The 13420-nt window shown below is 40.9% G+C and overlaps 1 protein-coding gene across 1 annotated transcript in view; it reads right to left on the bottom strand.

The window, feature by feature from the left end:
• The window catches only part of COL4A3 (collagen type IV alpha 3 chain), a 136572-nt gene that overhangs the window by 59411 nt on the left and 63741 nt on the right, over positions 1-13420 (bottom strand). Inside the window, exons 2-9 of the mRNA XM_047085607.1 lie at positions 10924-10980; positions 8723-8812; positions 5984-6028; positions 5275-5319; positions 4144-4206; positions 3415-3468; positions 2591-2617; positions 1758-1832 (exon numbers count right to left, since the gene is read on the bottom strand). Of these exons, the coding sequence (XP_046941563.1) occupies positions 1758-1832; positions 2591-2617; positions 3415-3468; positions 4144-4206; positions 5275-5319; positions 5984-6028; positions 8723-8812; positions 10924-10980 (456 nt within the window). The remainder of the gene's footprint in view (positions 1-1757; positions 1833-2590; positions 2618-3414; positions 3469-4143; positions 4207-5274; positions 5320-5983; positions 6029-8722; positions 8813-10923; positions 10981-13420) is intronic.

Consider the following 13420-nt stretch of genomic DNA (forward strand, 5'->3'; position numbering starts at 1 on the left):
CTAGAATCCTCTTCCCCCAGACATCTAGAGGACCGACTTCCTTTCCCTTTTCTTATTTTCACTCAAATGTCATCCTTTCCCAGCCCGCCCAATGTAAAGCCACAACCTCCTTCCAGCCTGGACACTCCTTTATCCCCTGGCCCTGCAGTCTTTTCCTCCTTGGCATTTTTTACTATCCAACCAACACTTATTAATTTACTTTTTTTTTTTTCTATTTTCCCCTACTAGAATGTAAGCTCCATGATGGCAAGAATTTTTTTTGGGGGGGGGGTGCTGATTTGTGCACTGTGGTATCTCTACAGCCTAGAATAGCTCCTGGCATATAAGTGGCATGTAATTCATGTTTCTCGTATACATGAATATCCCACTGTTAGATTTTCATCAGTAGCATCCTGTAGTACCTAGCCGACACTCAATGCACACTTAAAGGACACCTCAACGTCCCAGATGGCTGCGATCTCTTCTTACTGGATCCCTTTCCTTCAGCATCAGGCCCCTTAAACGTTTCTTAAACAAGAACAATCAAGAGGCATCATGTTCTGTATCTTTCCTCAAAGGTCGGTAAAGCCTCCTAAGCATGTCATTCTGCCATTTTGTGGCTCACCATTGGTTGGCAGGGGTCACCATCCAGGAGCTCAACAACCTAAACTCAAACTCTTTGACTCACTTAGACAAATTTCCAGAAATTTCCACATATACTTCTGAACTAAGTTAAAATATTTCTGGTTTTAACCTGGAAGTTAGTACCTGTGCCTGAGGTCTACCAAAAAAATCCTTTTGGATCACAAAGTAAAGCATACACAGTCCCCCAAATGGCTGTGTCTCCTTGTATGCATCTGGGATCACACTCAGATCTACATACATATGGATCAGAAAGTAAACCACTCTACAGGAAAAAGGCACATTTAAATAAAACCCACTTACTCCTGCAAATTTTGTAATAGGGCTATTACTTAACAATATAGTTTTAAATGATATTCAACGTATGATACAAACCTATGCTTGATATCAACAAATACAGAGTAAGTGGAACATAACTATTCCTTGAACATTCCTTCTTAGGTGTAGAAAAGCCTGGGTAATTGAGATTTAAGAAGAGATTAAAAGACTTATGAACAAAATCATCCCTTTATGTTAGTTTCATGGAGTTTCTCATAAAGTGAATATTCTAGAGTGAAATGAAGTCGATATGTAAACAGAAGACATGTGAATGTCTACTGCAAATGTTCTTGCAGTTGTCAGAGGTGGGGGTGGAGCATAGGTGGAATGTACAAATGTCCAGTTATAAATAAATGAGTCTTGGGGATGTAAGGTACAGCATAGTGACTATAGTCAATAACATCATATTCCAGATTTGAAAGCTGCTAAGAGAGTAAAGTTCTCATCATAAGAAAAAAAAATATTTGTCACGGTGGTGATGGATGTTAACTAGACTTATTGTGGGGATCATTTTACAATATGTACAAGTCTCTGATCACTACCCTCTACACCTGAAACGAATATGTCATATGTCAACAGTATCTCCATGAAAAAAGAAAACAAAACAAAAAAGAAAATGGAAAACAAACAATAAAAATGTTCCTAAGAGGGGGAGGAAAAGATCTAGGGGAAGAGAGAGAGAGGAGGGGCAGAGACAAAGACAGAGATGCGGAGACACAGAGAAGGGAGAAAGAGTGAGAGATGGACAGACAGAGACAGAGAAAGAGAGCCAGAACCAGAGAAATGAGAATGAGAAGACCATCCCTGAAGTGCTATACCTGTAATCCTGGGGCTCCTGGCAACCCGGGGTCACCTCTTCCATCAAGTTCTATACCTTCTGCAGCAGGAGCTCCCTTGAAAATAAAGAACTTCATCAACTGTAACCAATGTGATATTTGCAAAGCTCCTTTAAATTGCTTATTCAAACTTCTACTGCTTCAAGGATAAAAGTGCTTTTCAGGGCATACACGTAGAGAAAAGATTTAAAATTACTCAGTTTGGAAGAGATCTAAGATTTTCATATATCCTAAGATAGACAATTTCCTGGGCAAGCAAGAAAGACATAAGAATGACAGAGCATTTCTCAAGATTCCAGAATTAGTGGCAGCTCCTGATCTGGAAGTCGGGACCCTGAGCCGGACGTCAGTTCTTTCCTCCTAGACTCTATTTCCTTCAAGGATTTTCCAAACCTTGTATTTCTTAAGAGGTATTTACAGAAAGAGCTAAAAGAAGTTTTCTGATAGGAACAAATATCATGGTCCAATTATTAACTGGTTTCTGAATTAATTATGAAACCTGATTTGGAATCGCTTATATCTCATCATTTAATGGAACCCCTTTCAGATGTACCATTAGAGATTTCCTTTCTTTCTTCTTCTTTTTTTTATCTGTTTATTTTGAGAGACAGAGAACGCATGAGCAGGGGAGGGGCAGACAAAGAGGGAGAATCTCAAGCAGCCTCCACGCTGTCAGCGCAGAGCCCATGCGGGGCTCCAACTCACAAACCGTCTTGAGATCAAGACCTGAACGGAAGTCAAGTTGGACATTTAACTCACTGAGCCATGCAGACGCCTCAGAGATTTTCAATACTAATATGCCACACATGACTTACCTTTTCTCCTTTCAAGCCAACAGCACCCTAAGAAAAGGAAACCAAATACACAGAATCACTGCTTTGTCCTCACTGCTATTCAACCCCTCTCTCGCTGTATACTTCCCGCTGGCTTTTAAATATGTTCAACTTTCTTTCATTTAAAGAAACAAAACCTCCCCTTAATCTCCCCCTGCCAGTACTGCCCATATCTCTTCGTCATGTCATCTGCAACCTTCCCATTCTGTTCAGATCCCATTCACTCCTCAGTCCCACACCTGCCTCATGCCCCATCCATGCTCAAAGTATTCTTTGCTAAGTCCTGCAATGATGGTGATGTTGTTAAAGTCAATGACAAGTTGTCAGATCTTCGTGGACTTCTCGGCAACATTGGGCAGCTGTCTGCCACTCCCCTCTACGGAAATACATCTTTCCTAGGCTCCCATCATCTACTCCTTCTGGTTTTCCTTCTACCACCAGGGGCCCCTCCTCCTTACGGGCTTATCCTCCTTGACCCGGACATCCCTTGCTAGAGCTTTCTAAGTCATGTCCAAGGCTCTTTTCTCCTTATTCTTGCTCCTTGAGTCACCACCATCCAGGGCCTCTCTGAGCAGATCTAGCTGCCTATCAGTCATCTCCGCTTAGATGTCTCAAATGCAAAATGAAGCCTCAAAGTGCAAACCTGAATTCAACACATTTATTCATTCATTCGCCACCCATTAGTTGAATGTCTCCTCTCAGCTGCTCTAGACTTTCCCACAGTCTTGACGGATTTCAGCATACGGCCATTCTGGAGCAAATGGCTTGTGTTTACACTTTATACAGAGTTAGAAATGGACACCTACCGGGATCCCTGGGTAGCCTGGTATCCCCGGAAGGCCTGGAAACCCTTGCTCACCCTGGAAGACATACAAAGCTTGTCATTCTTTCTTAGTTGTTCTAGAACAGCCTATTGAGATCTTTTCCCTGTTTCTGTCTTCCAACCCTGCAGTGGTAAATCTAGACAAAGTAACCCAAATTCCTTATGGCTGCTGGGTCATGAGGCTGAAGGCCAGAAAACCATTATCTTAATTGAAAACAGGATTAGAATCTACTATTTCTCAAATTGTGCATAAATGGCAAAAGTCTAATTGTGCCAAGAACTTTTTAATTGCTGTTTCCTTGAAACTTTACTAATTAGTTCTTTCATGGCCACCATTCTGGGAAAAGGAGAGTGCGGTCAGGAAACAAAGAGGATGAGTGAACACTGCAAAGTTCAGTCGTTCCTTGCCAAAGACCAATTTTGCATTCCACGCTTTTGGTTTCTGATTTGCATACACTCACAACCTCAGGCGAAAGTAACCAGGTGAGGTCCCCCCATCCTTCTGTGGGAGAACATGAGAGAACGCCCCCAAAAGACAATCAGAAATCAAACCAGAGGAGGAAAGAAAACCGTTATGTTTCTGTATGCACACTATTGGTTTTGGCTAAAAGGATCTTTCGAGGAAAGCCTGTGCCGTCTCATTCCTCCTTCACCTTGATTGACTCATTTGGCAGAATGTTTCCCGACCAGCTCCTGTGTGAGGAGCACATACCTTAGAACCATTGCACCCTGGTACACCAGCAGGTCCATATGGTCCAGGATGGCCCGGGGTGCCCTGGAAACACAGCAAGTCTCAGAAAGGAGACATAAGCACTAGACCCCAGGAACAAGCGACAAGAGTGAGGAACCCAAGGTGAGGAAAAAGATGGGCTAATTTAGAGAGTTATTTAAATACAAATGGCTATTAATAGTTAAGTAGTATATACAGTTATTTTAGATCACTTAAATAAAAATCATAGCAAATAAAATGGGCTAACAAAACCAAAAATTACCAAGTGAGATACAGATATTTTAGATATAACAAGAGACCTTTCTATACAAAATGAAGTCCCTTAACGTGCTGTTTTAAGCTGGAAGAAAAGAAAGGAAAAAGAAGAGGGATATGTGCATGAAGTAACCATTATATTATTTTACTATTCTACACTATTCAACAGAGATAATCTATCTTATTCCATCTATTCTATTCTACTCTATTCTGATCTATTCTATTCTATTCTATTCTATTCTATTCTATTCTGATCTATCCTATCCTATCCTATCCTATCCTGTTGTATTCCACTCTATTCCACACTACACTCCATTCCATTTTATTCCATCTATCCTATCCTATCCTATCCTATCCTCTCCTATCCTATCCTATCTCATCTATTCTAGTCCATTCTATCTCATCCCATCCCATCCCATCCCATTGTCTCATTCCTTCCCATCCCATCCCATTCTATTTCATCCCATCCCATCCCATTCTATCCTATCCCATCCCATCCCATCCCATTCTGTCCCATTCCATCTCATCCCATCCCATCCCATCCCATCCCATCCCATCCCATTCTAACCCATCCCATACCATCCCAACTCACTCCACGCTATACCATCTCATACTGTCAAGCCCCATTCTGTCTTGTTCCACTTTGTACCATTCTATTCTGCTTGGATTTCAGGAAATACGGTTTGGCTTGTATGTCCTACAAATTCACACTCTAATATATTATGTGATTCTACTGTGACATTTTCATCATGTAGCATATGTCTCAGTACCCATTTCCATGCACTATTGCTTTAACCTCTTTATTAAAATGCGCTTTCTTTTTATTTTCTAACTTTACATATTTTCCCCATTACTTACTGGAAGTCCAGGAGGACCTGAGAATCCTGGCAATCCAGTTATTCCCTAAAGACACAGAAAAGGGGAAGGTGGCAAGAAAAACACTTTTAAAACGTTCAACCTGAAAACAGAAAATTATTTGCATTCTAATAACCCCATCCTGCAACTGTAATCAGGAATGGCTAAAATCTATTTGAAAAACAAACAAAAAAGTTTTTTTTTTTAATAATAAAAGTTTTAATAAAACTTTATATCATATGATCTTTCCAAAGTCGATTTGCAAATAAACAAAAAAGTTTTGACAAACTTTTCTAAATCTTACATTTATAAAACTCTTAAAAAGAGATGATTAAGATCTTTTTTTTGCCTTTTTGGATAGATTTTTAAGGCATAACTTGCATATAGTAGAGTGCCCTAAGCTTCTGCAAACAGCTTGAGGAACGTTTACAGATGTCTGCACTACATATTGTTATTACCGCCACCCCGTCCAGACAGTGAACATCCCTACCCCCTCCAGCCGGTTCCCTCACACCTTTCCCAGTCCATCAGTACCCACCCTCAACATAGTGACCACTGTTTTCTGCCACTCCAGATCACTTTTACCTGTTCTTGACCTTCAACTATAGAGTGTAGCATACAGAATGTACTCCTTTGTGACATCTGTATAACTTTTACAGTGCAGAGTTCTTATTTTTTATAAAGAAGAAGACGGACCGGTTGGACTACTAACCCTTCCACCTTTGGGACCGGTGAGTCCTGGAAGTCCTGGTGAGCCCTAGATCCAACATAAAAAAAACAAAAACAAAAACAAACCCAAAAGGCAAACACTGGAAATCATGTGGCACTAAGAAACCCATAAATTAAAAGTCGCCGTTTTATTCATACACCAGCCTGTTTTGCTCTTGTGATTATTTCAGTGTCAACACAGTAAATTGCTTGTTTGTTTAATTGGAGCTAAAATATTTATCGGAAAGGACAAACAAAAATTCAGACAAACCCCTGCTACTCCATGTGGGGGGGTCAGGGGGGCCCGTAGCATTAGCATCACCTGGAAGCTTGTTAGCAAAGCAGGCTCTCAGGTCTCCCCCACCTCTCAGACGGGTTGACTCAGAATCTACATTTTCACAAGGTTAGAAAATGATTCGTGTTCGCACTGACGCCTGTGAAGAGCTGCTGTAAAAGCCCCACGTTAGCCAGACAGCTGCTGAGGTCTGATAAGGATAATGATACAGTTACAATGGGGGATGAGAACGGCAGCCAATATTTCTGTGCACGAAAAACACTTTATTAGCAAAATGTGCCTGGCACGCACACATAAATAAATAGCAAAGCAAGAACTGCCTGAACCAGAGATAAACTAGCTTCGGGCATCTAATAAATGCAGTTTAGAGGCCTTGTTTCTTAGGGAATTACCTTAAATGGAGACTGTCTGAACCAGGCCACTTGATGGGAAAGTTCCATCGTCCAAAAGCTGTTTTGACCATTCCTGGGGCTTTCAGTACGTTTTGGTATTTTTTTATTTTTTATTTTGAGAGAGGGGTTGTTACAGAGCCTTCTGAGATTGGATGGTCAAGGCTGAAGTGGGCCTTCACCGAGGGGGTGGAATTTTGCTTGTCTGTGTTCCCCTCCCTTGCTGCATGCTCTGGGTTATGCAGAAGACCCAAGAGTGACTAGGCTTTACGTCCCCATTAGAAATCTTCTTCGTGCATAAAACACTTAAAATTAAGAGTGGAAATTTTTTAACCTGAAAACTCCATTTGGTCAGGTTTAATAGGCTCTAATTGTCTGCCTTGGATCAAATTATCTTTTGTGTGGCTACACTGATAAAGCACACTGTCGTCCTATGCGAACTCCATGACAACACGATACACAGATATTCTTTTCTTTTCTTTTCTTTTTTATATGTTTTATTTATTTTTGAGAGAGTGGAGGAGGGGGAGGGGCAGAGAGAGAGAGAGAGAGAGGATCTGAAGCAGGCCGTCAGCACAGAGCCAGATGCAGGGTTTGATCTCAAGAACCGTGAGATCGTGACCTGAACCAAAGTCGGATGCTTAACCAACGGAGTCACCCAGGCGCCCCTACAATTATTATTTTAACTGATTGCAGGCTTCTCTAAAGAAACGCCAAGGTAACAAGCAGAGTGGGTGCAGAGAACAAAACAAAAAGGAAAGAGTTGGCTTGGGGTTGATCCAAGTCCAGAATTGAAGCGAATTCATTTTATTAGTGAAATGGATGAAATTTCTAGGCCACACCCTGGAGGAAGGCAGAGGGATGGTCAGAGACCGAATGGGTCTGAATTCAGACACTAAACGTCCAGCATCTGGATGACTTTTTTCAAAATTAGGGTCAGAAGAAAGAGAAATGGAGAAAAAGCACATAAATGAATTGGAGAGACATGAAACGGAAGAATTCACAGAAAAAACCACAAAATTTTGCATGTTTCTTCGAACATACAGATGTGGGTTTAGTTTCTTTGGTTACAGGAGTTTGATTCTGGCATCATATAAAACCAGATTTGAACTCTGATCTTGCCACCTTTCACTGTGGAGTCCAGGATGAGTTAATTATGGGCTCCGAGTGTCAGTTTCCTCATCCCTAGAATGGAGATGAGAATATGAGTCACCATAGTCAGGATTTCTGGGACCGATGTGAAGAGTAAACGAGATACAGTCCAGAGTAAACGTCCCAATGCTTCACATGGAATAGAGTCGCAGTAGATGTTGCCTGTGATTACCACTTAAGTATACCACACATTTGGGAAATTTAAAAAGACTCTGCAGGGATCAGTGACAATTATCTTTCAGAGCTTATTAGTTAGTGCATAGCTTGCTGGAGGCCAGCAGTCAGGGGAACAACCACGTGAGTGCAGGAGAGCCCAGGCTTAAGTTTAGCTAATGTCCACAGCAGGAAAGAGCCATCAGCAAATCTAGTGGTTATGTAGTTATTTAGCAAATCCTCTAGGGTATTTATTTAAACAAAGCCCTTTGTTGTATCACAGACTTTAGGATAAAAATGTGTGATGAGTTGAGAAAGAGGGACCCATGAAAAAAGAGAAGGGTGTGGCAAAAAGAAGAGTATCCGAGGAAGGAGAATTCCAGAGACAAGGAAAGACAAGTGTTTCAAGAAGAGAGCGATCCGCAGGGTGTGAAACAAAGCAGAAGGGTGTGGGTCAGATAAGGACACAAAAGTCATGGGTGATTTCTGCAGGAATGTTTTCAGGGCAGGAGGACCAGAGGCAAATTATTGCCGGCTGGAGAGTGAATAGTAAGTGGGGTTAGTTTGTTTTTTTAAATCCTGACAGAGAAAGGAAAGACAGGGGGAGGGATGGCAATCCTTTGCTTACAGGACTTGAAAGATCTAGGGGAAATTTCATATTTGTATGGGGAACATCTGCATGCTTAAGGACTGAAAGAGAAAAGCTAACATCAAAAAGAAAGGGATGGCCAAGAGAGCTTAGAAACTGACATACCTTGGGTCCCTGCGGTCCAGGCAAGCCTTCGGGACCTGGGAACCCCTTCTGGCCAGGAGAACCAGCGGGTCCAGGAAAGCCTTTCTCCCCCTGTTAAAACCAGAACAAGATAAGAAACACACAGAATAGCACCGCCCAGCAACAAACACACCCACAACCGTTGCTTTCTTTTCTTTACAACTTAATGATAACATTTGGCACGTATTTTTTCCTTGGCTCAATAAAATTCGCACTCAGCAGTCAGCGTAACAGTAAGTGGAAGGCTACCAGCTGTCAGCATTTGTCTGTAGTCTTGCAAGCGATTGCCTTTGGTCTGGTAGGAACTACTCTTCCCCAAAAGGTGGGGCTACACAGAGCAGAGATTAAGAGAAAGGGAATCGGGAACTGGGGGTGGGAAGCCCAAATAGAAAGCTGAGATTAGCGCAGTGTGTTTGCTGGGAGATGGCGAGAGAGTGAGGCTAAGGCTCAAGAATGTGTTTGGGGAGTGTGCATAATTGCTGTGGTAGCTTGAAAAGAACAACGTGCAGGCTATCAGTTTTAGTCCTTTCTTGATTACACAGGAATTAGTAATCCAATCTATTTGTGTAGGAGATGCAGGAGATATCAAGAGTGGCATAACCAAAAGGGTGAGTGGAATAGTTTTTTTTAGAAAGAGTTAGATGCTATTATGACAAAGCCCTTAGTAACTAGCGAAAATAATTTAGGCCCAGTGCATCACGTGGTTCTACCAACAAATAATTTTCCCGACGTGGATCCTGGGATTTCACTCTAATAGTAAAGGTCGCTGGCTGATTCAGTCAATTTAATTACACCACTGGCAAATTAAATTAAAAAAAAAAAGAGAGATCAAGTTGGCTATTTCATATTGTTGTGTGTACACAGCCACATCCCATAAAAAGAAACAAAAGAATTTGCTACACCCCTCCCCAAACCCAGTTACCCACACACATTCTAGAGTAGCAGCTTGCACATAGCAGGGACTCCATAAATTCTTGAATGCAAGACTAAATCCCAGCTCTCCAACACGGATCTGAGTATATACATTCATAGCTGCAGGGAAAAACCTAACTCAAACTACACATCAATTATAGAATAACTGGAAATAAATGTAATAATTATTATAGTTAGTACATAAATTATATGTAAATCATTTTATCTAAAGAGCTAGAAGCATGTTCTAAAATATTTTTAGTCACCCTTCACTATTGTTAAGCAATTCATTAGCATCCCGGAGGAAAGGGTTTTGTAAACAAAGAAAAAACTTTAGTTCTGCCTCTGTCTTAATTATCACAAATTGCAAGTTAATGGAGCGAATTAATGAGATTTCATGGCATTCTTTTTTTTCTTGAAGTCTGCAATGGAGCTACAGGTTTCCCCCCCGCTATCCGAAAGCACAGAGTTCCTACGAAACTTTTCTCAAACTGAAATGGTACAAAGCAAAGAGTATCTCCGGCTTTCTAAAAGTTCGAATTACACCATCTCACTTTTGTGAAAAACTTACATTAGTATGGTAATTTTTTTTCACAGAAGCAAAAATCCTCTTTGGAGATCTCTTGCTTAGCAGAAACAAAGGTCAAGGTCGGTCTTTCCTAAAAAACGAATTGCCACCAGGCGAGCTTTCAGAAAGCGGGGGGCACCTGTACTACTTCCTCGTGCTGAATTTTGGCCTCAACCAGAGTGCTGCTGCAGGATTCGTTCACTAGGGGGCGCGCCTGCACCAGTGCTGCAGGACTCAAGTCTGTGGATGTCAATGTCTGGGTCAAAGTGAGTGAACAGAGCTGTTTCCAGTTGTTCTTTCGTGTTTATCAACATTGTAAATAGGGTTATACATATAGACGCATTCTTATAAATCTTTCTTTTTTGCTAACAGACCAAAAGAGTTAGAGTTTAACTGACGGTATTCACACCAGTTGTCTGAAACTTTCTAGAAGGCTTTCTTTTTTTCCTTTTTTCTTTTTCCTTTCCTTTCCTTTCCTTTCCTTTCCTTTCCTTTCCTTTCCTTTCCTTTCCTTTCCTTTCCTTTTTTTTCTTTCTTTCTTTCTTTCTTTCTTTCTGTTAATGTTTATATATGATTTCTTTAAAATTTGATTTGGGAATGGAATAACACATTGTGGGTCTTTCTGCTATTAGGCAAAGAAGAGTGAATTCTTGGATGAGCTCTGCAGAGGAAAAAAAAGCAATATTTAAGATTTTGTTTTTACCTTCTCTCCTTTGATCCCATCACAGAAGCACTGGCCTTTGTCTTTACAGACACAGCCCTAGGAAAAAGGGAAAAAAGAAAGAGTTTTGTTTAACAACAACTTAATAAATCCTGACTGACAGGGCAAAAGCAAACATATTTTTCTGTTCTTTGAGCATTAAACACTATTCGTTAGGAGCCATGTGATACTGGGGCAACATTATCAACAGAAATAGAGTCGAAAAGTGAGATGTTGCATGTAGGAGAACTCTCGGGTGAGTGTACATCATTTTTATCAAATGTAGGAATTTTAAGCTATGCAAAATACAAAAGTCATCTATCCTTTTTTTCAGGATAATGTATCATTGAACCACATGAAATTGACATAATTGTAAGCAGAAAGTGGTCTAATGTTGGCAAATTTCTTAGGTTTAACATAACGTACATATATGCATATGCGTATATGAACTGGTCATATCTTCCATAGGTGACTCGAACGGTTTCTTTTCCTGAAATGATGTTCAACACTGAGAAAAGTTGATCAGTATCCACCATGTGTCTTTAAGGGGAACAATCTAACTCACTAATGTTGGTATCAAAATGTTCTTACTTTAAAACAAAACCAAAAATTTAGCTGGGAGCTTGGGACCGCTTATCCTGTCTAAGCGGTCATTGGGACACAGTTTAAAACCTATGCACCTGCCAACTCTAATAAAGGTCAATTTTTAAAAATTTCTCTGCCAGCAGAGGGACAAAAAAGTAGTTTAGAATACTGGATTTGCAATGTGTTTTGATACATGTTCTATGTTTATATATTTATCTTTTTAAGTTTTTTTTTCCTTTGGGTTAATATTAACTGAGAACTAGTTTGCTTTCCACAGGAAAAGGATATTAATCGACAGCAAAAGGCAGGGCAAGTCTAGGGCATGTGCTGGCTGGTTGGTAGGAAAAATAAAAGAGAGATCGCCTCAGATATCTCCAAAGTGGAAGATCCTATTTATGCAATTAAAATAAGATACACAAGCGAAAACATCCTCAGTTAAATATATTTCCTGAGACTAGGGCAGTAGGCTATGTTGCCCTTCAAGGAAAGGAAGCGTATAGTAATTTTCAGATGCCACATTTATATACCTCACAATTTATATGAATGGAGAGTGACTGATTGAAAAGGAAAATCTATATTCTCCCCAGGGTTGGATATTTGGTATTTTTTAGAAGGCTGCATTTTTCTGACTTTCTTCCCAGATGTTTGGGGTCAAGTCCTACCCTGACTTAATTGTTCCATCTTGCCTTTCTAGAGTTTTAAGCTTTTATGCTCATTTCAGTCACATACTTAAGCACACTCCATGAAAGCAATAGTTCCAAAGTGTGGATCCCCAGACCAGCAGCATCCGCATCACCTGTGAACTTGTCAGAAATGCAAATTATTGGCCCCACCCCACACCCGCTGAATCAGAAACCCTGGGGGTGCGTCTCACTATTCTGTTTTAATAAACTCTCGATTCTGATACCACAGCTTTAAATTAGCATCTAAAATCTGAGTCTGCAAGATAGAGCTCATTCTCTGTTTCTGAACACTAGATCATGTGAGACACGAATTTGCACATCTGTTTTTTTGTTTGCCATGTCTTTCTTCCTGTCATTCCAAGCAAGTAGTCAGGATTTTGTGTCCCTTACTTCAGGGATGCTTTTGTCACTTGGGTGAAAGCAAAAGCTTCCTGAAGACAAGAGTCCTTCTGGCTTTTGTTTCTGTTTTAAATACCTGCTGACAGTTGGTCCCAAGAGTGGAGGGTCACGCAAGCAGCTCCCACACAGCCTCTGGAGGGGGCAGCAGGGCCTCAATAAGGAGTCTGAGTCCCACATCCAGGGAGAGCACCAGGCATTGGGCAAGAAAGCTCAACCCTCCCAAGGACCCAATGCTCTATTTCAAATGGTGATGGCAGGCCACTGTTTTCCAATGGACATTGAGCATCTCTGATTCTTCCGCCTCCCAGACACAACACAGCACGTTCTGAGAATCTCTGAACCACAGGTAATCCTCTAACCTCTGAGAAGGTGCATGGAAGCCATGAGATAGGCCAAATTAATTTTATTTCTCAAAGTAAAAGCCATATTTGCCATACATTACTGGAAATCTGTCAATGTCAGTTTGAACAAAGAAGTGTTTGCCGAACTCCCTCAAATGCAATCAGGTCCTCCTTCTTGTTTGCTCCCATGGACCACTTGTAGTTATGTTTAATGTATATTTCCCCTAACGCCCCTAGGCCCTAAGAGGGAAGGAATTAGAGTCTTCTTCACGCTAGTAGCCGTGGTGTTTAATAAATCCTGGATAAACGCTTGTGGACTAATTGAATGGGTCAATGGGTTGATGGAAAACTGGTAATTTGTTTGTATCCTATCTGGACCTGGAATTTCAAGGTATTTGAATCATATGACTATTGTCACGCTGCCATGACTAAGACATTTTCTCTGCGCATGAATTAGGCAAAACTATGGTTGAAGTGGCCAAAAGTGAAATA

This window comes from Lynx rufus, unplaced genomic scaffold (assembly GCF_022079265.1).
Source record: "Lynx rufus isolate CCGP_SWC_20201006 ecotype Redwood Valley unplaced genomic scaffold, mLynRuf1.p SCAF_2, whole genome shotgun sequence".
Classification (NCBI taxonomy): domain Eukaryota; kingdom Metazoa; phylum Chordata; class Mammalia; order Carnivora; family Felidae; genus Lynx; species Lynx rufus.